Below are 27,615 nucleotides of genomic sequence, written 5' to 3'. Positions count from 1 at the left end.
GGTTTTGTGTTTTCCCTGATTATAAAATACTGGAGACATGAGTATATTTTTGTGACTTTGTCCTTTTTCAAAAAAAATTGATCTGAAAAAATGCTTATTGAATATTTAAGAGGAAGTAAAATGGCTGACATCTTTAGCATAAGGATTAGAATGTCTAGTTCGTACTTTCTACATCTTGTGGACTTCAGCTACTATATTTCTCTCAGCACGTTTCTGTAGCTTGGAAAATTTAGGATACCTGGCCTTGACCATGTTCAAGGTACTCTCCTAGCAGCCATACGTACTTATAACTATTTGGGCCATAACCACTATGCTAAGTATTGTCATCAGTCAGCAGTTCTCAGTGAATATTGCTGCTTCAGACCTTATTACCATTGTTTTTTTTCATTATTCTTCATTATGAGTATGTGTCTAATTTTAATGTTTGGGCAATTCTTGAGTTAGAATCCATGGTCACAAGTTAAGTTACTGTGTAGATAAGTTAACTTTAATCATTTCCATAACCTTAATTATTTCCATAACCATAAAATTAATCCCTAAAGTCAGCCAAACATCTGACAAATATCTATCACTGATATCAGAAAGAAATCAGAAAAGTGGGTTGGCGTGGATCTTGCAGATCCAACCTGAAATATATAACCACTGACAACATACCTACCTTTTTTATATGAAAAATAACACATTTTAGTAACATTTGGTGATAAATGTTTAAAGAAAGAAAAAAAAGGGCTGTCAGTCATTAAAATGTGATGACAAGAGTTTTGTCGTTTCCCAGATCGTTCAAATTTAAAATGTGCTGCAAAGGACTTTTTTTGTGTGATTGTGTGTGTGTGTGTGTGTGTGTGTGTGTGTGTGTGTTGTTGTTACAAAGCATGTTTAATAAAAATCTTTTTACAATAACTTTGTGAGGCAAGTTTTCTTATCCCTACTTTACAGGGGAGAAAATTGAGGTCTAGGGAGATTTACAGAAGGTCACATAGCATGACTTAAACCTACACAATCTGACTCCAAAGCCCTTGCTTTTTATTCCTTGCACTAGGATTCCTTACATTTTTAAAAAATAATTCCCAGGAAAAGAAGGGCTATAAGCTAAGTTAGATTAATGATAAATTATACATAAATATTTTACTTGTGCATGACTTTCACTTTTAAATAGTTTATGGCATGGAGAATTTCAGACACCAAAGATGAGATTTTACAAACCCTATTTCTATAGGCTTAAAAACTTAAGATTGCTATTTAAAACACATACACCTAGAAATTTACGGTGTTTAAGCAGCTAATCTTATCCTCATATACCAACATTAATTTTCTTTTCTCAGTTGTCATCTATCCCAGGCCTAGATGATGTTGCATTTGAAGTTTCTACTGTAAGCGCCACTGGTATCACAAATGAATCACATTCTGAAACCACTGCAGAGAAATCACAGGTAAGTATTTGAGTTCCAGGAAACACAAGCAGATTGTCTTGGTTAAACCAGATAAACCTAGTAGCAGGTTTGAAGGAAGAAGTTAAATGAAGATGTAAAACTTTGAATAGTAAGATTTTAAACCCCTTAAGATTGAAAATGAGGTTTGAAAAGAAGTGAGCTGTTTTATTGTTATTTTGAAGGGCTCCCTGAAGTTAATATTTCCCTTGCCTATGAAAGAGAAACTATTTATAGGACTAGAAAAAATCTCGAGCATAATAATAATATTCTTCAAGTTCATTGTGGACATTTTTCCTACATTATTATAATAATTGTACTTTTAAGATGTTTTATTATAAAACCTTTCAAACACACACAATAATAGAATAGTACAGTGAATACTTAAATGTCCATTACCCACCCTGATTCTCCAGTAAAGACTTTGTTACATTTGCTTCATCTATCTTTTTTGTCACTTGCTAAAGTGAATCCTGGGCATCATACCATTTCACCACTGTGTAACTCCTTGAGCATCTCTGGAAATTTCTGGCATTTTCTTGTATAACCACAATGTCTTTATCATACACAGTAGAATTAACAGTAATTCCCAAGTACCATCTAACCCCTTGTTACTCCAGGTATGCTCCCGGCACCAGCAGCATGGGCATCACCTGGGGGACTTGTCAGCAACACGGACTCTCAGGCTCCATCCCAGACCCGTTGAACCAGAATCTGTAGCATAATAAGATCCCCAGAGGATTTGTAGTCTCTCTCAAAATTTGAGAGATACTGATCTATAGATACCACGTATCTAAAAAGTGTGGGTTTAGAGTTGATTTGTTCAAATCAGCATCCTAGTAAGGTCCACACTTTGCATTTGGTTCTTATGTCTTAATGTTCTTTTATGCTCTGTATACATTTCAATTTTATATTACTTTTTATTTCAAGGAATAAAAATTCTCATTGCTGCAGAACAGACGATCTCTAGTGTATCTCAGTGGGTATTAAAATTCAAAATAAAATAATCACTAAAATGGTGATCAGTCTAGTGATACTGAACAATAGACTTCTTATCTATGTGGGATTCTGCATTTGTACGTGGAGGTACTTTTCACAGGATATTGTTTAAGTTATGATTACTTTGGCTGTGATGATCATGACTAACACGTGGAGGGTACGTACTGTGTACCTACCAGGTGTGCTTCTGAGCGCTATTCAGAAATTAACTCATTTAATTTTCACAATAGCCCTATGAAGTAAATAACTTCACTTCACACTTCTACTTTACAGATGAGTGAAATGAGGTACACAGAGGTTAAGTAACTTGCCAAGGGTCAGAAAATAAGTGTAAAAGCTGGAATTTCAGTGCGGGCAATCTGGTGCCAAGAGTCCTAGCTCTTATCTGCTAGACTACACTGTCTCCAGCACCTGTGTTGAATTCATTAAATATACTGAACACATATGGTACGAGGCTGTGGGAGGAGACATAAATTTAGTTATAGCCCATATTTGGAGAATGAATTAGATGACCATTTACTTAACAATTAGATATTAGAAAATTTAACATCCATTTAGTTTATATAGTAAATTTCACTATGATGACCATTGGAATATGTATAATATACAAGAAGGAATCCAGATATGTTAGAGGAGTTTAACTTTACAAGGCCCTTTCAATTAAATATGGACCATGCTTTTTCTAAAATAAGGCATGTATAAAAAATATTAAGAAAATGTTTTCACTTTACCTAGTAGTTATTCTTTGTTGGATACTAGCTGTCATATGTTTCTGTAAAATTTTTAAGTGGTATCTGTCTAATTTTGAATATTTTTCCAGGTGTTATGAATGCTATCTACAATATGTACTTTAAAACTTTTGCAGTTGTGTTGATCCTGCCTATTTAAGGTCTCAAAAAATTGATTACAAGTAATCACAGCTAAATTTTCTAAAATTCAGAATGATTTGATACATTTTGACAATTTTATTTAAAAACCATATATTAATTCATTTGGAGAATTTATGAAGTTCTTTGGGCTTTCTGGGTTTTAAAAACTGTAGCAAAGTTGCATGTTGATTAGTTTAATAAAATACCTATTCAGCATGTTCATAATATTTAAATCAACTTCTTATTTCTTCATTGTTATTGCTATGTTTTATGTAAAATGTTTTGAAATGGACTTAAGTACTGCTTAACACAATTTCCACTGCCATTACAGTCATTTTATCTGATAAAGGATAACAATGCAATTTCTTAACCATTCATTCATTTCAGTCTCTAATCTATATGAGTCAAAGACCTAAGGTTTGACTACTGATTTTTCTGCAACTTTAATTTCATGGTTCAGATCTTATCATTACTCACAATAGAACATCCAATTGTGCAGATTGAGAATAAAATGAAGGGCAGTTGAGAGATATGATAGAGGATTTAATGGATATTTAAATAGTAAAGGTGTAAGAGCTGACATAATTAAACCTTGTTGAGATCTTGGTTATTACGCATAGTTAACAGCTGAGTTTTGAAATTCATTGGTCCCATGTGTAATTATCATTTGTTCCATTGTGCTGTTGTTTGAGTTTATTGTCCATAATGTTTTTCAAAAACATACTTGGGTCATGTTTGAATTTTTTATTTAATTAAGGGTTTTGGACTTTCTGTATTTATGAATTTTAAAGATGAATAATACATATATCTACTCAGTGCCATATAACAGGAGAAACCTAAGGGATTTGGGATGTTTTTGTTTGCTTTAGAGTTTTCAACAGGTTTAATTTATATTTGAATGATCTGAGGAAAACTTAATATATAATTCACATTCATATTCTGAAAACTATGAACATTTAAAGATATTTCTTGATTTGTCTACATTTCAGCATAGATATGTAGGCATACAATTGATTTCATTCTGTTCAGGAACTACCTTGTAAAGCTAATATACAGATAATGAGTGAGAATTCACAAAAATAAACATAACAAATGTTCAAGTTGATAGAAAAATCTAGAACTGTGTACAGACAGACCTATCTTTGCACTTCAGTGATTCTAAAATGGACAATTTTCACTTAACACAGTACCACGCAAAGTGAGAACTGCCTATATGATAAAAGCATTTTTATCTAAAAAGACTGTTCCCCTATATTCTTTATTGTAAGTAGTATTAACATTAATAGTTCCATCAGTACCTGAAATATATGAACTAGATAATTTTACCATAGAAATGGGCTACTCTTCCACAAATTCTCTAGGTATTGCTTTCTAAGATGTTAAAAGAATAGACTATATCCACTTATAATAAGATTACTGAATAAATGAGGAATTCAATTCTATAGATGGTGGATACCTACAAAATCAATTCACTGTCTGCTAGTGTTGAATAACTGGCAAATCAAATAGTTTTATTAGCTTTTTTAGAAGTTTCGTTAAAATAATATGTCCATCTATAACTCATGTTCTATATCTATACTCTGGGGACAGCTAAAGCAGAATTCTAATATTTTTTAATGCTATGAATATATTTGCATTTTTAAGGAACAATATAGTGTTGATATTAAGTGGAACTTCCTCTGAAATCATATTTAATTATTTGTTAATATTTGGAAACATATATCCCATAATTAAATTATTGGTATTTAAATTTAGAAATATGATTTTTTTATATTGATTGCTTTAGATTTATAAGAAGAAACATCCCTTTTTAAGTAACATAATGGACCCCTTTTGTGAATTGTCTAAAGATTTACACGCAATACTCTCTACAGCAGAACAGTTTACAAGACTCTGGACCACAGGAAAGTGAAGTAACACCAGAAAATATCTTAACTGTAGCCAAGGACCCAAGATATGCCAGATATCTCAAAATGGTTCAAGTGGTAAGCTAATTTGGTCTGTCTTCTCTGTCTAGCAGCCTCATTTGAAATTCTTAACCCTAGAGGTTTTGTTGTTACTTTTTCTGAGAAAACTGCTAAACCGAGTGACCAAGTTTTCTACTCTTCTTTCCTATGTCTAACTAATGCCCTGATAAAAGAGTAAACAGAGGTCAAATCTTTCTAGTTAAAATTGATCTCACACTTCAAATTAACGTAGTTGGATATAGATTTATGTAAATTGTTTTGCTTTACATAAAGTTATAGCAAATCTTGGATGTATCAAAGGAATGAAAGTGGACTCTTTTTTAAATCATATGGCTTTAGCTTGATTCCTGTATGCTAGTGCAGTTTATTTTTATTCTGAATTTCATTTGTCAATGGCTTGGTCATAGAAAAGAGCCTAAATCTCTTGGCCATTCATGGTAGAGCTTCTACTATCATATGACTTCAGAATTCATGTTTTTTTCTGAGAAATCATTACATGGTATGATACCAAAAAATATCTACAGTTGTCTGTACCAGCAGAAGTTGATTTCATTTTTGTGGAAAGTCCTATTGCCGTGGTTGAAGGAGCTAGCTCTTCATCATTTTTCTGTTAATTAAAAAAAAAATACCATATTTATAAAATTCTATCAAGCAAAAGAGGTCATAATATTAAAGACCAGTTTTGTTTTTGATATCCATGACATTATTTATTACCAAAATAATTTAAAAACAAATACTGTCTGACATCAGAAAGAGTAGATTGTTCATTTAGAAGTAACAGAAGTGACACTGGGGAGAAGAAAGTATATTCGCTTTTCCTGGCTGTCAGAAGAAGTGGATTTATCACGTTCAAAATTCTTCATTGGCAGCCAAAAACCCTGGTCTAGACTTTAGAAAAAAATAAGCCAGACTTTGAGATGCAAATATATAAAGTTCTTTAATCAGAATAAAGTAGGGCTAGTTTTGAGTGTGAATTATGATAAATAATTTAAAAAAAATTTTTTTAATATTTATTTTTGAGAGAGACACACATAGTGTGAGCAGGGGAGCAGTAATCAACTAGCAAAGAGAAGGAGGCAAAGAATCCCAAGCAGGCCCCAGGCTCCAAGCTGTCAGGACAGAGCCCTACACGGCTTGAACCCACAAAACGTGAAATCATGACTTGAGCCGAAGTCAAATGCTTAACTGACGGAGCCACCCAGGCGCCCCTGATAAATATATTTATAAAGCTAGAACCCAGTAAAGCTCTGCTAAGCTTAAAGTATGGACTGTGAAAAACTGTGTTTTACTCTTTCAAACAGAAGAGGAAAACTTTCAAGATGACTCTGGAAGGCTTTTTATTTAGTCTTTTCTTACCTAACACATATAAACTATGAAATAGGAACAACCATTTGATGATACCTATAAGAATGCCTTGAAATCTTTGATAAAAAACTACATGTTAGGATAATTTTTATATTATTGATACATTGCTTCTAATTTTATAAGAAGTTCAAAAACTCATATTTTCCTTTTTTTTTTTTAATTTTTTTTTCAACGTTTATTTATTTTTGGGACAGAGAGAGACAGAGCATGAACGGGGGAGGGGCAGAGAGAGAGGGAGACACAGAATCGGAAACAGGCTCCAGGCTCTGAGCCATCAGCCCAGAGCCTGACGCGGGGCTCGAACTCAGGGACCGCGAGATCGTGACCTGGCTGAAGTCGGACGTTTAACCGACTGCGCCACCCAGGCGCCCCTCCTTTTCAATATAAATTCACTGTCCATTTATTCCACAATTATTTATTAAATACTCACTTTAAGGTACTATTATTAGGAATTGTCTACAGTTAGCCAGCTAAGGTTCTCAGAAATCCCTTGACATTTTTGTTTTTGTTATTAATTACTTCGACAAATTTCATTGCTTTTCAGAAGCATATATATCACATGTATGTGTAAATGACTTTTTTTTTAAGTTTATTTATTTTGAGAGAGAGATCGCTTGTGTGCGCGCGCGCGCACACACACACACACACACACACACACACACACACACGTGTGCATGTGGGGGAGGGACAGAGAGAGAGGAAGAGAGAGAATTCCCAGGCAGGCTCTCCAGTGAAGAGCCCGACACGAGGCTCAAACTCACAAACCATGATCATGACCTGAGCCAAAACCAAGAGTCAGACACTTAACCACTTAAACAACTGAGCCACCCAGGCACCCCTGTAAATGAGTCTTTAAATATTCATTTATCTAATCTTATGGCTTACCATCTCTCTAGGAATAAAAAGCCAAAGTCCTTCACAAACCTATGAGATCCTATACAATTTAGCTCCCCTATTACTCTTTTGATCTCATATCTTCACTTACTCTGCTCCAGCCAGATGTTCCTTAAATAAATATACAGTCTCCTGTCTTAGGCCTTTTACATCAGCTATTCTGCTGGAAACACTTTTCCACAGGTTTCTTGATAGTTTCACTACTCCACTTTTTTCAGATTTTTACTCAAGTATTACCTTCTCTCTGGCCCCATTCCTTTTACCCTTCCCTGCTGTTTTTTCTTTTTTCTTCATATAACTGGCCAGTATTTTACCTACTTTGTGTCTCTTCTATCACTAAAATATAAACTCCACGAGGGTAGAGAATGTTTTGCGTATTGCATTACTCTCAGTTCCTAGAATGATACCTGGCATATAGTATTTACATATGAATGAAAATGCCTACATTTTCCTCTATGTCATTTTACCTTTTGACAGGTTTGGTGATAGATTTCTTTTTTACCCCAACTCAGTGGTTTTCAGACATGAAACATTGTCAAAACATGTTACTGATTCCCATCATATAAAAAATAATCTCTAAACTTGGGACTTGGAGCTAGAGCATATATGTATTTTGAAAAAACTCCTCTGATTAAGAGCTACTTAAAAAATATTTTACACTATGTACAACATCAATTAAAATATTTTGAGAGACAAAATAAATTTAAATAAATAAATTTAAAATTTATTTGAAAACATTTAAGAAATAATATATTGTGAGGTATTGTTTTTAACTAATTCTGTAGCATTGCTTGGCACTTAGCTTCAGCCTTTTACTTGGCGTCACTGAGTATGAGTAGGGGCTCAATTTCTTCTGCCTCAGACTTATCCTGTTTTTGGCCCAATTTTCCTGATCTCAGTCCTTCGCCTCTCTTTTGCTTTGGTACGGGTGCTTCTAATTCCTAAACATTTCCAAAGTTCTGGAAGTGCTACTTTGTGGTATCCCCTCTTCAGGCACATAGACTTGGCCTTCCTTTGATATGCTAAGTCATCAATCACTCTTTTATCTGCTTTTAATTTTCATGCATTATGGTTCATATATGCCTCTTAGCCATTAAAATTAGTATTTGTGTTTTATTTCTTTTTGCCTAATTATTTGGGGGTAATTCTCAAGAAGAGGGGAGCAACATCTTTACACTGCCTTCCTAAAACTGCAAGTTCATCCAAGTTAAATTTAATTTTATTGTTTTCAGTTTATTGTGCCAACCTGAATCCCAGAATCTTATTACCCAACTTTTGTTTCCTTCTCCCTATCCTGCATTTCATTCTGCAGACAAAACCACAAACCCTTCTCAATATTAGCTCCATGCTTTTCCACCTCTGATCCTAGATTCCCCTTCTCTTGATTACTACATGTCCTAATTCTAGTAATCTGACATGTTCCTTCTGAACCCACCAACACATAAAGCTAGAGGTAATATCTCCCTTCAGTGATCTGTCCAACCACTTAATTTTTTTATGGGATTTATCACTCTATATCTTGTTGTTTTTAATACATATTTTTATTGCCCCTGTTGAAAAGGAACCATGAGAGGAACTACTGTATCTTGACTCATCTTTCTATTCACTTTAACACTTTATCCAGGAAGGCACTCAATATTCATTGTATGTACTATTTTATCTTGCATATTAACTCTCCTTTCCAGCTTTGTGTCATCTGGACACATATAGATGCATTCCCATTTCTGCAAGTTACTGATTTTAAACGTTTTATAGGACCAGATCAAGAATACAGCAACTAGAGGTTTCCCTCAAGGTTGCATGAATCTACAAATCATTCTTTGGATTATTCTCATTAAGCCATACATAAATCTATCGTTTTTCCTGTTTCCTAAGAATATCATGAGTGACTGTCAAAATATCCAACCACAAATGTAGTTACATGTTTGATAGTGCCCTAGATTGTCTTTCCTTGGCACAGTCACTATCAGAGTTCCTGCCACTTCTGCATCATAATTCAGTTCTGGCTTTTTGTTTAAATTCATGTATGAAATAGCTAAATCACTTCCTTTCATTATATCCTTTATCTGTTGGAGGATGAAGTTTTCATCAAGGTGATAGGAACTTATCAGATACTCTGATTTGAGGAAGATTAAGCTGCCGGTACATTTGGATAGCTAATGTCCCCCATGAAGCCTGTATCTTATTTTTTTTTAATTTTTTTTTTAATTTTAATGTTTTATTTATTTGAGAGAGAGAGAGAGGGAGAGAGAATGAATGAGCGGGGAAGGGGCAGAGAGAGAGGGAGACACAGACTCTGAAGCAGGCTCCAGGCTCTGAGCTGTCAGCACAGAGCCTGATGCAGGGCTCAGACTCACAAACCTTGAGATCATGACGTGAGCTGAAGTCGGATGCTTGACCGACTGAGCCACCCAGGCGCCCCAAGGCTGTATCTTATGCTTGTACTTGTTCGCAACATATTTTATGAAAGCCTGATCTAAATCCTCCATCAGGTCAGGTGATCAAACTCCTTTTTATAATACAACTATTGCCTTCTTTTAGCCTCACTTGGCTGGTGGGGGTGGGGGGATCCTTTATCCCACGTTTAAGAATCTCCATATATGTGTATATATATTGATTTATAGGTATCTTCCACGTTCTGTTGTAAAACATTCTAATATATTCCTTTCAAATGCCAGCTCCCATTCATGAATTCCTTTGTATTAAGTGTTAACAATCCCTGAGATTTACTTATTTTGATTTGCAGGTTTGCTGTCTGTAAACACACACTTTTTGAGAGGAAGGGTGCTATTGGATTTGTTTTCTCTTTGTTTATACTTCTCCTCTTTAATAATTACCTGCTAGTTCTTCCACTCTATTTTTTCTCCTGTCGTATTATTGTTACCCATAGTCTTTCAGTTTTAAGTGAAGATTATTTTTATACTTTGATTTCAGTTTAAAGCCCCTTGATCATACTTATGTGGGTCTTGTTAAGCATAATCTTTTGGTTCTTCTGAATGCTTATACTTTCCCAGGAGTATAATCATCTTAATGCCATAATTCATTACCTAAAATATGGTTCTTCAACAGCATCTGCATACCTAGTTGTGCTTCCTATATCCATATTCTTACAAAACTGTAACTTTAACTGAAAGAACAGATGACAATACCACCTTGCTTTAGAAAAAAATGCCTCACAGCAGTGGAAAAGAATCATTGGAGGCCCATTATAATCTGTACCATTGAATCCTTCAGTTTTTGTCATTGATGTGGGAAGAATCTACATAGCTTTGTATCTCTATACTTCAGGACAGTAAATTGCCTTCCTGCTTTCTGTTTAGTCTTCTAATCAATTATTTTGCTTTGGTGGTTTAGTTCCTTGACTGTGATTGAGAACAAACAGGAGTCAGAGGGACTAGATAGAAAGAAAACTGAATCTGACCACTTCCTACAAGGAGGAGCCTAATCCCAGCTAATTTGAGAGGGTAGCTTCATTAGAAATTGCCTTTCACTTTTCTACCAAAATTGTAGATTTTTATTAAAATGCCCAATTTTCCTCAACCTCAGAGGGTGACTAAGGTTTCTCTTGTTTGCCCACTACTAAAAATTTAGTTTTAGTTATTAATGTCGAGAAAGACCAATATCCACATAATCCATCAAATGAATTGTACTTCGGCTACTGGTATTATCCTGAGTAGTTTGTCATCTGTCATGCATATTGCTACATGTTGTCAAGGCTGAATTTTAGAAGCCTGCCATCCGAAATGTAGGGAATTGTTTGTATTAACAAAAGGGAAGGTGACATGGTCTCAAAAATACCTGTCTTTCTGAAAAAAAATCATTATATACCAGCAGTATAAAAATCTACTCCTAAAATCCTTCAATAATCATTTCTGCATCCTCAAAAGGGAATTAACAATGCCATAAACTCTCTCACCTCTTACGGACAATAATAGGATTTCTTTCATTTTTAATTGCCTTGATATTTTTGTCATTTAAAAATATGAGTTGCAGGGCACCTCGGTGGCTCAGTCAGTTAAGCATCTGACTTTGGCTCAGGTCATGATCTCGCGGTTCATGAGTTTGAGCCCCGCATCAGGCTCTGCACTAACAGCTCAGAGCCTGGAACCTGCTTCAGATTCTGTATCTCCCTCTGTCCTCTCTCTGCCCCTCCCCTCCCCTCCCCTCTTTCCCTCTCTCAAAAATAAACATCATATATATATATATATATATATATATATATATATATATATATATATTATATATATATATATAAGAAACATTATATATATTACATATATATATATTATATATTATATATATAATAAACATTATATATATTATATATATATATACACATATGAGTTGCTGCTCCATAAGCAGAGTCTTGTACATGTAATTCCATTTAGGTTGTTTCTTATCTTTTCCAAAGTGTAATATTCTTCCACTCAGTGTCTTAACACTTACTAGGCCCTCAACCCTCTTATAATCTGTACTCTTGCTTCCTTCCTGAATTATTGTCTAGAACCATTTCATTCTAAGACAGGGAGGAGACAAGTATTTCTCAAATCCTTCAAGCCTCTTCACTAGTATAAAAGCTTGAATTTCCTGACCATCCAGGTAGTGATCACTCACTTCAGATAGAAGACATAGAAATCCTACAAGTCACAAATAAAGATTTCTTTTTTTTTAATTTTCAAGCTTCTTGGGTATCAGGATGAACTACAGAGTTTTTGGCTTTCTTTCTAAGCTGCCATGCAAACTTCCTCTTCCTGGGTCCTAGCAGCCTCCTGGAATATACTTCTTTTAAATTTGCCTTGCCTCACTTGCCATATACCTGCAAATCTGTTTAAGAAACTAGACAACTAAACCTGCTTAATTATTATAAACTTCTTTGAATAGAAGCAGCCAACAGAATCTTTCAAGTGTCACAAGTACCAGTTCAACAGAGAAATAAACAGCACCTTGCTTTTTGGTCTCTATACCTTTTTCTGTCACTCCCATATTATTAACCTCTGTGAGATATAATAATGATTACATTTCCAGAAAGTATTTCTTTTTCTGTGACACAATTTGAATTACTAGGAGTACTAGATCTTTACTTCTGGGATGCAACATGGTATAGTTTCTTAGCTTTGTCATGCAGTCCTGAGTGACCTTGTCCAGGTCATATCACCTCTCAAGGCTTCAGTTCCCTCGTACATAAAATGAGATCTGAAGTTCTCTCTATGTTTATGATCTATTAATTGATCTCCAAATTTGAATCTCATTATTCATGAATGTTCCTGGAACACCTGCTGGCATTTTTTGCATTTTCTGATTTTTTTTCCTTTTTCAGCAAATTTTACACAAGATTTTTCAGTGAGTAATACTGTTGTGTTCCAAATGTGGCAGATAATTGATTCTGATTTGATGTTTGTTGTCATAATAGTGCAGCACAAGCCTTTACTAAATTACATATTGCTTTTATAACTTAACTGGAATTGTGTACATAGATCACTTTTCCAACGGTTCTCCCCTTTCTACTGGCAGAGCTTGGTGAATCCTTTGCCAGTACTAAATTGTGCATTGGGAAAGTCCGACTTCCACATTAAGCTAATGACTTGTATTTTTTCAAACCATATTTGCCAAAACAGTCTCTTCGGACACTTGGACTTTTTTAAAGTTCTATTTTCTTTGGCTGGCTTAAAATGTGAATTGAATAATCTCCTTGGTTTTGGTGGTTCTGATGCATCTGTTGCCAGCAGTGGATGTTGGCTTGGGGAAATGTGACTTCCATTAACTAAGGATGATGAATCTCCCACTGATTATTAAAGATGTTCATCAGGAAGTTATGCACCTTATACATAGGAAAATAATAAAGTATGGATTAGAGTGCTCTTTAGATTAGGCCTAGTCTTTGTGAGAGTAGTTAAAGGCTTTCAAACCTTGTTTGGGGTATGACCTCAGTATAACTTCATGGTGTAGAGAATTCCAGGGTAGATTCCTCAGCACTGATCAACAGTGTAGTCAGAAGAAGGAGCTGCTGGGGCCCCTGGGTGGCTCAGTTGGTTGAGCATCCAACTTTGGCTCGGATCATGATCTTGCAGTTTAGGGGTTTGAGCCCTACATCAGGCTTTACTCTGGCAGCGTGGAGCCTGCTTCGGATTCTCTCTCTCTCTGCTCCTCCCCACTCACATTCTCTCTCTCTCAAAAATAAATACACGTAAAAATTTTTTTAAAAAGGAGGAGCTTCTGGTTCATATATAGTCAGAGTTGTGGAAAGCACTGGTACAGATTTACTTTAACTATATGATATTTGTATTTTCATTGTTTTCTGACTCTGTATTATATTAACATGTGTTTTGTTCCCTAAAGTTGACTAATCAATATCAAGGTCAGTACTTTTTGAATACATAAATGTTGGGGTGCCGGGGGCAACTTTCTGTGGTGTTTTAGTATCACACTATTCATTGAAGATAAAAGCTGCATGTGCAATAATTGATTTCCTACACATATAAATGTGGATAAAGAAAAGATACAAGTGAACATTTGCCCATTTAATTAATTACATGATTTAACCAACTTTGCAAATTGAAAAGGGAAAATATTCTATCTTTCCCATCAACTAAATGGTCGGCCAGGTACATTGGACTACAGCTAAAAGAAAAAAGCAAAGCTTAGCAAAATGGTAACTTTGAATTGGGGTCAGTGGAACTCAAGAAACCACAGTTATCCTCCTTCCTCTCCATCCTATCTTATATCAGATGGAAAAAGTGTTGGATAAAGATTTCCCCAAAGGCCAAAAACCGTGACAGTTAGTCACCAATTGGGAGTCCTTGAGGTGTTATCTATGCTTTCCCATACCCTGAGTATCTGGAAGGCCTAGAAACAGGTAACTTTTTGTTATATTTTTGGCCCAAGAAAAAAAATTACTTATTCTCTGCTAAAGTCAATGAACTAGCCTCTAAGGAAACCATGTGTGAAGAATTATCATGCCTATTTTACTGGAAAGTGTTTCACTTTCCCAATAAGATTGTAGATTTTCATTAAAATACCCAATTTTCTCAATAATTTCCAAATCAATTGATTTCAGAATCAATTATGATTTTTCAATGTTTGGCTGCCTTTTGAACTTCCCCAGGTTGCCTTGAGTTTGGAGCCAGTCGTACTGTGTACACATTTAATGTTGAGAAGTATTGCTCTTAAATGATGTACCTGCCCTTTTGTTTGTGCTTTGCTATTTTACTTTTCTTGTATGTGTTTGTTAGAGAGTGGTAAATAATAATATTGCTAAGTTCAGGTTTTAAATTTGCTTTTCCTGATATATTTGTTTTCCTGATTTCTCATCTTCCTTAGAACACTGGAGGAAAAACATGTAGTGGGTCGGTACTAAGTAAGATGGTTGTCAATATCCATCTGGTAATACTATATGCACGTACCTTATCTATTCCTCATATATTCTTTGCTAATAACACTTTGCCATAAACCTATAGCTCAGAATATTTTACTACTGATACCACATATTTTTCATTGTAGCTGTCCTTTGAGGCATGCAGTTGCCAAGAAAATGTTGACTTAAATCATTTGTTTCCAGGAACTAGTTGTTTAACCATTAATGGTATTTACAGTCTCTGGAGAAAATACATTTTGAACCATGAACTTCAAGAGCATTTAGAATCCTCAGTCGTATTTGAAGAGTGGTCACATACCAACAAGCTGGTGTACACAGAATTAGTCTCCTTTAGAGTTGTAGGAGGAGATCTGGTTGCTGTACACTTGATTTCTTTGTTTTTTAATAATATATGAGATAATTAAAAATTTTTGTCAAGTCGGTTTTTCCTAAATATAAATGTATGTATGAAGAGAATATATTTCTTTAGGAATTTATTCCCTGTGTCATATTTGTGTGTCATTGGTATCATAATTAAAATAATTTATATAGGATGGCCTATCTGAAATAATCCTTCCAAGCCAAAACATTCAATTCTTTATTTGTTTATTTTGCTGAATGCCAATAAAATTATTTCATCTGCCTTAAATTCACTGTAACACCATACCTCCCTATGTCACTTCCACAAAAGAAAGAAAAAGGAGTTAACCAAACAAAAACATAGAGGGGACTTTTAGAGGATAAGCTTAAGATAGTTTTAAATTTCATAGGAATCACCTTTAAATGACATATAAAATGGGAACCAAAAAAAAAAAAAAAAAAACAAGGGGCATGTAGCAGAAACACGTTTTTAACTTGTGATTTCATATCTTTCATTCCAACTCACTTAAAAATTGTGACAAGAAGAAGGGTACTCTACTATTAAGGTTCTTAAGCTTTTGAAGATACACACTAACATGACAGTGTTTATACTTGCTGAAATGTGTGGTATAGTTCTTTTACTCCGATCCAACTGTAATTTTTTTAGTCACCCAACTTTGATTTCTCAGTGCCCTTTTATCTTCTTTCCTACTGACCACCTCTGTCAGAAATAAGGGACCTCACAAAAAAGTTTTCCAAAGCTGTAAGGAGGAAATAATAGTGATGTCAGTTAAGTAGTTACTTACTTATCCTTTTCAGAAATATTGTGATTCTCACTTTAACTATAAATTTGTCTAAGATTACAGTTAATCAGTGGGAGAAAAAGTAAAAGACCAGAGAAGCAAATGAGCTATAATAAGGAAGTAGGCTCACCTCTCATGGGAGAGAAGTATCTTAGAGGTTTTATAGACCATAAAGTTGAGGAAGACATTCTAGCACCATTTTTGACAAGGATCTGATAGCATAAGCATTCGTAATGGGGTAGACAGTCCTGGTGTGGAAGATAATTCATCTTGAATAGATGACAGCAATGTAACATACAATAACATATTTCATTTGCAAGTTAATTTTTTGCTAAGGATTGTTTTATGGTTTGGAAAAATGATACTATGTTAACTGTATGTTTTAAAAAGAAGTAGATTTCAAAATACTAAATTTTGTTGGGAAAAATAATGATATTTATTTCTCTTCTTGAAGATATCTACATCTTAATACTGTAATCTTTAAAAATGTCTCTTGATATAAGATCATTTTACCACAGTTTTTCATAATATAAGACAGCATCCCAACTTTCCTTGTTGTTTTCCTAGCCTAAGTTCACAAATGACTTTTATTCGGTTAGTTGGTTAGACTGTGTGCTGATGACACACTGATAACAGATACAGGGCCCTTCATTGTGGTTCTTTAGCCACGTGGAATGGCTGATACTGATCATACCTCCTGAAATGGGTACCTGTGGATCCCTGGGGCATTGAGTGAGAGACTTATAACACACCAGTTCACATTACCACTATTGGAAAATTAATTCAAAAGTGACTATTTTGTGATTTCAATCAGTAGAATCATCTTTATAATTAATTACTAGGAATTCTATTTTTATAGCTTTTATTGCTGTATTTGGAGATATTTCTTTAAATCTCTTTGACTAAGTACATATAAGTTAGTATAAGTAAGTTAAGTTTTCAAAAATGGAACACGAGGCCATCTGAACTTAATTACACTTTTAAGTAGTGAATTCCAAAATGATTTGTTAGAGAAATTCTTTTTAAGTTTTTATTCCTGGAAAGTAGAAATGTAGTTAAATTTAGGAAATTTTAATGAATACCTATTTCAATAAACAAGTATCATTTGAGTGAAATGTGGTATAGCAAAGCTATAATGTAGCTGAGGTATTCTATAATGGAGTTCTAGCATTAATTAGCCTACAAAGTCTTTAAATTTTAGATATAATTTTTGCATTATAATGCTCCAAATTACTCTTAAATCAACAAATACTTGAGTACCTACAAAATGCAAAGAAAACACAATGCACCATGATCATTGCACTTAATATTTATCATGTTACAAGAGTATCCAGGGGGAAAACAGGTCACATGGGGAAATTGATGTAGATGTATTTGGAACTGACTCGTAACAATAGATCCTTCACCTTTTGAAATAATTTCTTTAAAGGTTTTTCTTGATAAGGATTTAAGTTAACTTTAGTTCCCATAGCTAAAAGGCACATGGGGAATTGCTAACATATTTATTTTTTATGAATAAAGTAATAATAACTACCTCACCAATTTCCTGGGGCCCTGGTCATGGCCAGTGTGATTTTTGTCCATTTTACCATGTGATTTGTTCCTTCATCTTTAAAGATGTATCATGGGCACTCAGTGAGAAATACATTCTCACTGTGAACTTATCTCTCAAGATAATCATTGTAAAAGGCATAATTTCCTCTTCGCTCCACTATAAACCACTGTGTATAGCACTAGTCAGGATATGTGAACCTCTTTTTTTCCCCACATATTTAGGTTCAAATCAACAACCCTTTGTGGCAACAGTATTGGAGTTATATCAGAGTCTAGCATTTTCTAAATCTATGCAAGTCATTAGGAATAAAGCTTCCCCTTTTTTTGGACAGCCATATTCATTTTACAGTGATTAAGAGGTTATTTATATTAATCTTGTATTCCTTCACTGAAAACTTCCAGAAGGAGATCATTGAGCATGTGCTTGCTCTTGTGTTAGGGTTTGTTCGGTAAACATTTACTATTATATAGAATATTTCACCTGAAAATTGTATTCTAATTATAGCACCATACTTAATATATTTCAGAAAAGGCAGTGTAGATATTTTTAAGATAGCACTATTGAAAATCAGAAAACAAAGAAATGGTTGAGTTCATTTCACTAAGCTAGTTTTAAATAAACAACCTGATTAGAGGACTGGTTACCTTTTTTCCAACCCGTAGCATCTTTTCAACTCCTACACATTCCCTCTCCCTGCGAATAAAAAAAGTACTATCCACCTGTCAACTCAACAGATCTTTTTTTTTTTTAATTGTTGACCTAGTAGAGAAAAAAGCTTCATATTTTACATCTTTTATAACCGAATTGTTGTGATTCAAGCTTATAAACTGAGAGGGAAAACTAAAGTATAAGGAGCATTTTTATGTTACTTTATGAACAAATACTTTGAAAAAGAAAGGTCATTTATCTCTTAGATTGAGTAAAGGCCTTTTTTTCTCCTAATCTAAAACTTTAGGAAAATTTCAACATGGTTTACAAAAGAATTTAGTAACTTGTCTGTCATTAACACAATACATAAATGTAAATATTGGCAACCCTTCAGTTTTTGTGATATAAGAAACTAGTAACTGTTAGTGTTGCCATCATAATTTCATTAGTGTGGCTTCTTTACACACTTTCTCCAGTGACGCAAATACAGACGTGATTTTTTGGAACATCAAACTTATGGCTGCCTTCTCTCTTCTTCATTACTTATGTTGGACTAAGTGCCATTATCACTTGCCAAAAATAATCCCACAGTTCAGTAGACTTCAGTTTTGAGGTCTCTCGTGTCCTCCTCAGACCACCAGTAGCTTTGTCTCTTGGAGATCAGAAATTGGACACTTCTTTTTGATGTTTAACAAACCCAGCTCTGTTCCTTAACCCCTAAGGAAGAATATATCAAAACAACAAATTTTCTAAGCAACATCACTGGAAACATAGCAGCAAATCCCTTTGGAATGCATCGTTTGGAACACAGGCCAAATTATTTTTGTGTCAAGCTTTATGAGATTTGTATTAAGGTGATGATAATGTTAAAAGTCTCTATTAGGCTAAGATATTATAAGTTATTTGTATTTTCTTTTATCTGTATCCATATACATAAAGGACTAAAGAGTCACCAAATTTTGGTAATATCAGTATTCTTACACTGTAAACAGCTTTAAGAAACGAAAGGTAAAATATGGAGCTTACAGATTTAGGTTTCTATTATTTTTATACTATAACCAAGTCCGTAAAACTAATGTTAAAATAGGGAGCTTATCTAATTCTGCCAACTTATCCTCCCCCATTACTCCTTACCCTCTGCCTCTCCTCATCTCTACCTCATACACACTTTTTTTTGCTATCTTTTAGGAAATGTTTTTTTCAACCACATTTCTCCTCCCTTCTGTTTTTTTGGCTTTGTAACTTATTTATATAACCTTTCCGATGATGTCCTATGGATTATGTAAAGTATAATAAATAAGTCATGTAGTTGAGTTTGTAGCAAGACCTTATACCATCAAACCATAGTTAATAGAAAGAGAGGTATTTTTAAAGAAATATAACATAAAATTCTGCTTTTTTTCACCTCTCCTTAGCACTTTAGTGTATTTTTATGAAATATTCTAAACTCCTGCTTTTTTCTTCCAAATGTAAGTGTCTGTTCACATTGGAAGGCCCTAAGCAAGTAACTGCCTTTTTTTTCCCTTTCATTTATCCTGAAACTTCATAAGCTAACAAGAGGCCCAAAGTTTTATCTTCCACATTCTTTGCCTTCCAAACCTACCATATTTTACTTTTTAGAATTTATTAAAGATTGCCCCATGGAACAGTTTTACTTTAAGGAGTATGGCTTTGAAGAAATTTTTACAAAGGTGTTATTTATTTTCATCTTTCTAACATTTAGGATGCATTTAAATGTCCACTGCTTAGTAGATTACATTTTACTAATTTATAATTTAAACATAACAGTTATGAAGATGAATGTATACAAGGGCCTGTAAATGACAGTCTTGCCTTTGCTGCCTCTCAGGAGAGACAGTCTTCTGGGTAACCTATAAATTTGAAAGACAGCCTGTTTTCCCAACCTCCTTTAACCTAGCAAGCTGTAGAGAACTTGGACTTTTCCTCCTCCATTACTGAAATAAGAAATTATGGTTATAGAAGGCAACTTATGACTCCTTCTATAACCAACTTTTCTGGACATTTTTCAAAAAGTAAGAATTAAATGTTAATACATTTTCTGATTTTAAAAATGAGGATTGTAGTTAATAATGATCTGAATTTAATATGGCAAGATCTGTAACATTTTTGTGAGAGATATATGGTCATTAAATTTGAAGACTTTTCATATTAAATTTATAATCCATTTGATTCTCACATTTGTACATATATTTGCCTAGATTTAAATGCAGATTTTATCAGGTGAAATGTAAAATATAATCAGCATTGTTGGGGAGGGACTACACAAGTATATATTTGTTCTTAAAAATATATGTTTGAGAAAACTTATGTAAGATAGATTATTTAAACATTGTGTATATTTCTAAGTCTTTGTGTTTTTCATTTTAATCAAAACGTCTATCCCATCTTTAAGACTCACCTCAGCAAATCCTTTGCTTGTCCTCAACTCAGTCTGCCTTTCCTTGGGTCTAACATTACCCATTCTAGAAACCTCTGTATCAATTGCATGATTGTACTGTGATTACCTAACACATACATCAATTAGACTACTCCCTGAGGGCAGGGACTGATTATGTCTTTTCTCAGCATAAAGCACTTTGCTGCCATAGTGTTATTAAACATTGAAGGTATGGAATTGTGATATCAGAATTCTACCACTAACCCTAGAAATTTACTCTTTTGAGACTAGAAAACAAAAGGGACAACTGCAAAAGAAAGCAGGGGAATCTTAATTGGGTTGGTGCCAGAAACTTCAGGGTAGAGCTCTGAGAAATTGGACTGGACTATCAGTGTTCCTAAAGGGCCTCTTCTATATCTTGGGTTCAAAATTGAATGTCACACAACTGGCTAGTGACATGGAAGGCCTGAAGGGAAGAGTATGCAGCACCAGTGGAGAAGTGATTGAGCTTTTTCCCCATGTGGTCCCTGACTCAGCTTACCCCTTTGCCACATGGGATGAAGAGATAAGACGGAGAGGGTCCCAGCCATATCTACAACCTTTTAAAGCACAGTGATTCTACTTTTGAAAGTGATATAATCAAGGTCCTCAAATTTAACACATCATATTAACATTTCCTCATCTTTTGGAATGATGTGAAGACCAGGAATTGACAAAGAGACTTGATTGCATCTTCTTCCCTTAGAGCTTTGTAAGTGAGCTTTCAATAAATGTTTATTTATCATCAAATCATTTACCTTTTCAAATAAATTTGTATTTATTTCTGACATATCCTTTTCTTAGTTTTGATGTTCTTATCCTGAATTTTAAGATTCATATGTTCTTAGTATTTTTGTGACTTGTACACTATTAGCATTATCATTACTTAGTGTTTGTATTGGTGAGGCAAGATATATAAATAGACCCAGGAGAGTTCTTTGAATTATTTGACCTTTGTGCATAATGTATCCAAATGGAGTTGGACCATTAGGAAAAGAACATTAACATAACTATACTTCAGAGTAGAAAGCTCTCAGGGTCATCTGTGTGGCTCAGTCAGTTAAGCGTCCGACTTCAGCTCGGGTCATGATCCTGTGGTCTGGGAGTTCAAGCCCCGCATGGGGCTCTCTGCTGGCAGCTCAGAGTCTGGAGCCTGCTTTGGATTCTGTGTCTCCCTCTCTGCCCCTTCCATGCTGTCACTCCGTCTCTCTCAAAAATAAATACACATTAAAAAAAAAAGAAAGCTCTGAAGTCTTTATTTGAAAAGACATTTACTCACCTTGTTAAGTATGTATTGTACCATCCCAGCCAAAGTTTTAATCATTTGAGTTATCACCTTTTTTTTGGTGATATAGGAAAGTGAGAATATGATATCTGACGTATGTACAGCAGAATTAGTAATGTATAAGTGCAAATGATTTAATTTGGGGATGTGCTATTGATAGCACTGATTCCATGAAGTCAGTTAAAATGTGTACCTTGTAGGGGCACCTTGGTGGCTCAGTCAGTTAAGCTTCTGACTTTGGCTCAGGTCATAATTTCGCACTTTGTGGGTTCAAGCCCTGCATCAGGCTCTGTGCTGACAGCTCAGAGAGCCTGGAGCCTGTTTCGAGTTCGGTGTCTTCCTCTCTTTCTGCCCCTCCCCTGCTCATGCTCTGTTTCTCTCTCTCTCTCTCTCTCAAAAATAAACATGAAAAAAATTTTTCAAGGGCTATATACATACTAATATAAAGGCAAAAGAAGAGCAATTTTAAATAATGAGCCATATAAAAGGTCTTGTTTTCGGGGTATGTGAAGACCTATAAAGGAGGCTTTTTTTTTTTTTTTTAGCTTCTATTTACTTTGTTTCTAGTTTTATTGAGAAATAATCGACATACATCACTGTATAAGTTATAAGTTTAAGGCATACAGCCTGTATAAGTTTAAGGCATACAGCCTGATGGTTTGATTTACATATATTATGAAATAATTACCACAGTAGGTTTAGTTAACATCCATCATCTCACATAGATACAGTGAAAAGAAAAAAATTTCTCCTTGTGATGAGAATTCTTAGGATCTACTCTCCTAACAAGTTTCCTGTATATCACATAGCAGGGTTAGCTGTAGTCATCATGTTTTACATTACATTTCTAGCACTTCTTTATCTTATAACAGGAAGTTTGTACCTTTTGACCACTTTCCTCCATTGCCCTTCCTTCTTCCCAACCCCCACCTCTGGTAATCACAAATCTGATCTTTTTTTTCTGAGTTTGGTGGTTTTGCTTTGTTTTTAGATTCTACATAGAATGAGATCATACAGTATTTGTCTTTATGTGTCTGACATATTTCACCTAGCATAATACCTTCAGGGTCCATCCATGTTGTCATAAATGGTAGTATTTTATCATTTTTTTGTAGTTGAATAAAAATCCATTGTGTGTGTATATACCACAACTTCTTTCTCCATTCATCCATTGATGGATACTTAGCTTGTTTCCATGTCTTGAGTATCATAAACAATACTAGTAGGAAAATAGGGCTACAGGATATATTTCTGAGTTAGTGTATTCATTTCCTTTGGATATATTCTGAGGACTGGAATTGCTAGATCATATGGTAGTTCTATTTTTAATTTTTTAAGGAATCTTCATACTGTTTTCTACAGTGGCTGTGCCAATTTACAGTCCCACCAACAGTGCACAAAATTTCCCTTGTTCATTCACGTGCATACCAGCATCTCTTATCTCTTATCTCTTATCTTTTAATGACGGTCATTCTAACAGGCATAGAGGTAATATCTCATTGTGATTTTTAATTTGCATTTCTCTAGTAACTAGGGATATTGAGCATCTTTTCGTGTACCTGTTGGTCATTCATATATCTTCTTTGGAAAATGCCTATTCAGGTCCTTTGCCCATTTTTAAATTGTATTATTTGTGTTTTTTGCTATTGAGTTGTATGAGTTCTTTATGTATTTTGGATATTAACCCCTTAGCAGACATATGGTTTATAAATACCTAAATATTTCTGTAGGTATTTTATGTTCACTTTTTTAATGGTTTCTTTTGCTGAACAGAATCTTTTTAGTTTGATATAGTGTCACTTATTTACAAATGTTGTAGCTCATGCTTTAGGTGTGATTTCCACAAAAATCACTATGAAGACCCATGTCAAGGAACTTTTTCCCTATATTTTCTTCTAAGAGTTTGATGGTTTCAAGTTTTACATATAAGTCTTTAATCCATTTTGAGTTAATTTTTGTGAGTAGTGTAAAATAAAGATCAGGTTTTATTCTTTTACATGTGACTGTCCAATTTTCCCAGCACCATTAATTGAAGAGACTGTCTTTTCTCCATTGAGTATGCTTTGCTCCCTCATCAAATATTAGTTCACCATCTGTATTTGGGTTTATTTCTGGGCTTTCAGTTCTGCTTCATTGGTCTATTTATCTGTTTTTATGAAAGAGGCATTTTTAATAATTGATTGTCTTGTGTCCTTTGATTAGGGTGTTCCAGTGATGGCAATAAGAAACAAAATGATATCGGAAGGACTAGACCCAGATCTTCTTGAGTAAGTAATTTTTCTAATATAATGTTACACTAATATGTTGAATTTATCATTTATAATAAAAATATTCCAAGCTCTATTTTTTCCACTAAACAGTGTTTTATTGTTGAAGAAACCATCTTCATAAAGAGTGTCTTTCCCAATATTACAAAATTGAAAAATCTACCCTATGCTACTAAAACCAGCCTTTGCATATTTAAGGAGCAGTTTCAATAGATTATTGATGAATATATATATATATATATATATATATATATATATATATATATCCAAAAGAGATGGAATTTGATGACAGTTTTGCTGCATGCAGTAATGTCTATATGAAGCAGGGTTTTTTTTTTTCTTTCATGCTACCTTTTCTTTTTTATTCTATTTTATTCTTCTTTTTTTTTTCTTTCTTTTCTTAATTATCTACCAGGTTTTTTAAGACCTTAGTATATAAGAAGTTTACTCTCCCATGATCTAAGTTGAGCCAGATTGAGGAATAAAGTAAAGCCACTCTAGGCCCACATTAATAATTATTATGAAACTAGATATCTGTTTGTGTGAATTTTATAAAAAAAGTTTTTGAGAAATGCTGACAAATTGTGGCTCAGAAATTTGACAATAATTTATTCCATCCAAGCAAACCTGGCTACATGGCTCATTCTGGATAAAATATATCTTAATGGATTATTCAGAGCTAGTCTGTTTTTCAAGTATCTAGATACTTGTAAAGAGTCCAGTTTGGGGTTTTAGTTCACTCTGATGTATTTGGTTATGTTATCCAGACATTCATATTATATTAGCAGTATACTTTGAAATTTTTCTTGGCTCTCAGCCCTTCAAGAAAATGTGTGCATTTTGGAGGTGAAACACCATAAAACAGTCTTTTTCTCCTATCTTATCTTTTAAAAATAATATTTAAGAATTTTTTTCAAGTCTGTAAGAATAGATTTCCAACATGTATCTACATTTAGTATATATCCAAGTAGCAAACAGTTCAAGTACAATGGCATATATTGGTAATTTGAACTAAAGCATCTCCAGGATATTTGGCAGTTGTTCTGGAAATTGTTTCTGACACACACTTTAAAAGCAGATGGATTGTGACATATATTTTAATGTGAATAGAACATATGGGTCCAATCCATTTTGGTATTCTTTGGAATATATGTTATAAATATATTTAACATTGACCATGACCTCTTTTTTGCTTCTGGAAATACACAGTAGATCTTCTATAATAACAGAGAGCTAAAATGACCTTTAAAATGATGATTTTTCTCTCTAGAGAAAATGTACTGGAAAACTAACAGTCCAATAAGTATCAGCATATGTTGGATATCCAATTTCTTTACCCCCTACTGGCTTCATTTCATCCTCTGCCCAGCCTAAACCTACTTCATAATCCTTTACTTCAATCAGCTCCCACACCAGGAACTTGAAAGTCATCCTTGATTTTACCCTCTTCCCTATCCCTGATTATGTCAGTCACTATGATTTTTTTCATTTTTAATCTCTCACAGCTGACCATATCCCTCATCATTCCTTACCTGAATTATTATAATTGCTTCTGATTGGTTTCCTTATTCTCTTTCAGTCTGCCACGAAAGCCTTAGTGGATCTGTTCATACTTTGTTCTTGTTTCAAAACTTTCTGTGACTCTCAACTGCCTTCAACACAGAGTTTAACAACTTAGAATTGCATTTAGAGATGCTTTTATCATCAAGACCCAGACTCTTTTGCTTCATTTCTTGCCACTCTTCCATACATTCCTATCTCCTGCAGCTGTAGCAGACTATTTGCAGTTCTCTGAATTCCCCTATTCCCTTTTGGTATCTTCAATTTTTTTTACCTCTCCTTGGACCTCTCTGGTCTGGCTAATTTCATATTAATTAAGACTCCATTTAGGTATCACTATGGGAAGAAGTCCATGGATGACTACCAAGGGGAGAATGCCCAGCACCCCAATACTTCCTTGACGTATCTCATTTAGAAGTTTGAAGGCCCGTCATTGTCCGTAAATGTTGAGAAACATTCAGTTGCACGGTGGTGCCAAGTTTTGGGGTAGAATTCCAGTAACAGTTAACATTGTCTTACAGAAAAGCTGCTCCTCAACCACAGCCTGGAGCCTGAATTCTGATCCATTACCTCATACGTACATGCCATCAGTCACAAGGGTTGAAGAGGGGGTGACTCACTATAACCTATCACTGCTACTACTAGAAAACCTCAGCATTTATCTAGATATGATAAGTGAAATCAACCGTCTTGTTAAAGAGGAATCCTGGCACTTTGAGAATGATGTTTATAGAAAATTAGGGAGTCTGACTTTTGGAGAAAAGTTGGAGATGCTGAAGGAGAGAAAATGTGCCATCTGAGGGAAGAGTCTACTTTTATTGAGAATCTTAATACAAATTAAGCCTCAGCCAAGAACTTTCAGTAAAGATTGTTTTGTTTTTCCTTTAAAGTGTAAGCATACACTTTTTTTAAATTAGCCTTAAGTAGTAAGACAGACTCCTACAATGGTTAGAATAGTCTAGATCTGTCTGCACTGAGCAAAGAGCAAAGCTGAAGTTGATACAGAAATAAATACTGATCAAAAATACATTATGATTTCATTGACCTGTGTGGATAAAAATTTGGAAGCTAAGAGTATATAATTTTAAAATAAAACAGTTTATATAAGGAGAAATAAGACCTGGCTATTTTCCTAGAAAAATGACTGTCATTGAATTTTAGAAAGTTTATGAAACTGAAGAAAATGCCTGATAGTTACCAAATAAAATTTGTTTGATACTTTGTTTTTTTTTTTTTAATGTTTTATTTATTTTTGAGACAGAGAGACAGTGTGTGAGCAGGGGAGGGGCAGAGAGGGAGACACAGAATCTGAAGCAGGCTCCAGGCTCTGAGCTGTCAGCACAGAGCCCGACACGGGGCTCAAACTCACAAACCACCCGATCATGACCTGAGCCGAAGTCGAACACTCAACCGACTGAGCCACCTAGGCGCCCCTGTTTGCTACTTCTAAATGATAAATTATTTTTGAAATTCCCAAGATTTTGAAAATAACAATAGTGCTTATATAGCCAAGAACTATTCCTGTTTAGCTTGAAAAAATTAGTTTCCAATGACACTGAAATAAAGATATGTAAAAGAGTACCTTTGTCACCATCACACTCTAAAGAGTTTAAGGGAAGAGGCGCCTGGTGGTTCAGGAAATTGTCTGACTCTTAATTTTGGCTCATTTCATCATCTCACATTTCCATGGGATCGAGCCCCACATTGGGCTCAGCACTCATAGCACAGACCCTGCTTGGGATTCTCCCTCTCTCTCTGCCCCTCTCCCACTTGTGCTTTCTCTCTCTCAAAATAAATAAACATAAAAAAAAATAGTTCAGGGGTGCCT

General features: G+C 34.4%; 1 protein-coding gene across 3 annotated transcripts in view; it reads left to right on the top strand.

Annotated features, from left to right (window-relative positions):
• WASHC3 (WASH complex subunit 3) overlaps window positions 1–27,615 on the top strand; it is a 47,091-nt gene that overhangs the window by 8,114 nt on the left and 11,362 nt on the right. For 2 of the 3 annotated variants that reach the window (XM_003989174.6, XM_019835411.3), the window contains exons 4-6: window positions 1,323–1,430; window positions 5,170–5,280; window positions 24,163–24,227. In XM_003989174.6, the coding sequence (XP_003989223.2) occupies window positions 1,323–1,430; window positions 5,170–5,280; window positions 24,163–24,227 (284 nt within the window). The remainder of the gene's footprint in view (window positions 1–1,322; window positions 1,431–5,169; window positions 5,281–24,162; window positions 24,228–27,615) is intronic. The other variant, XM_006933972.5, reaches the window with a different exon arrangement.

The sequence above is a fragment of the Felis catus genome, chromosome B4 (genome assembly GCF_018350175.1).
Source record: "Felis catus isolate Fca126 chromosome B4, F.catus_Fca126_mat1.0, whole genome shotgun sequence".
Taxonomy (NCBI): Eukaryota; Metazoa; Chordata; class Mammalia; order Carnivora; family Felidae; genus Felis; species Felis catus.
Note: the sequence above shows the minus strand (reverse complement) of the source record. Positions and strands in the feature narration are given on the sequence as shown.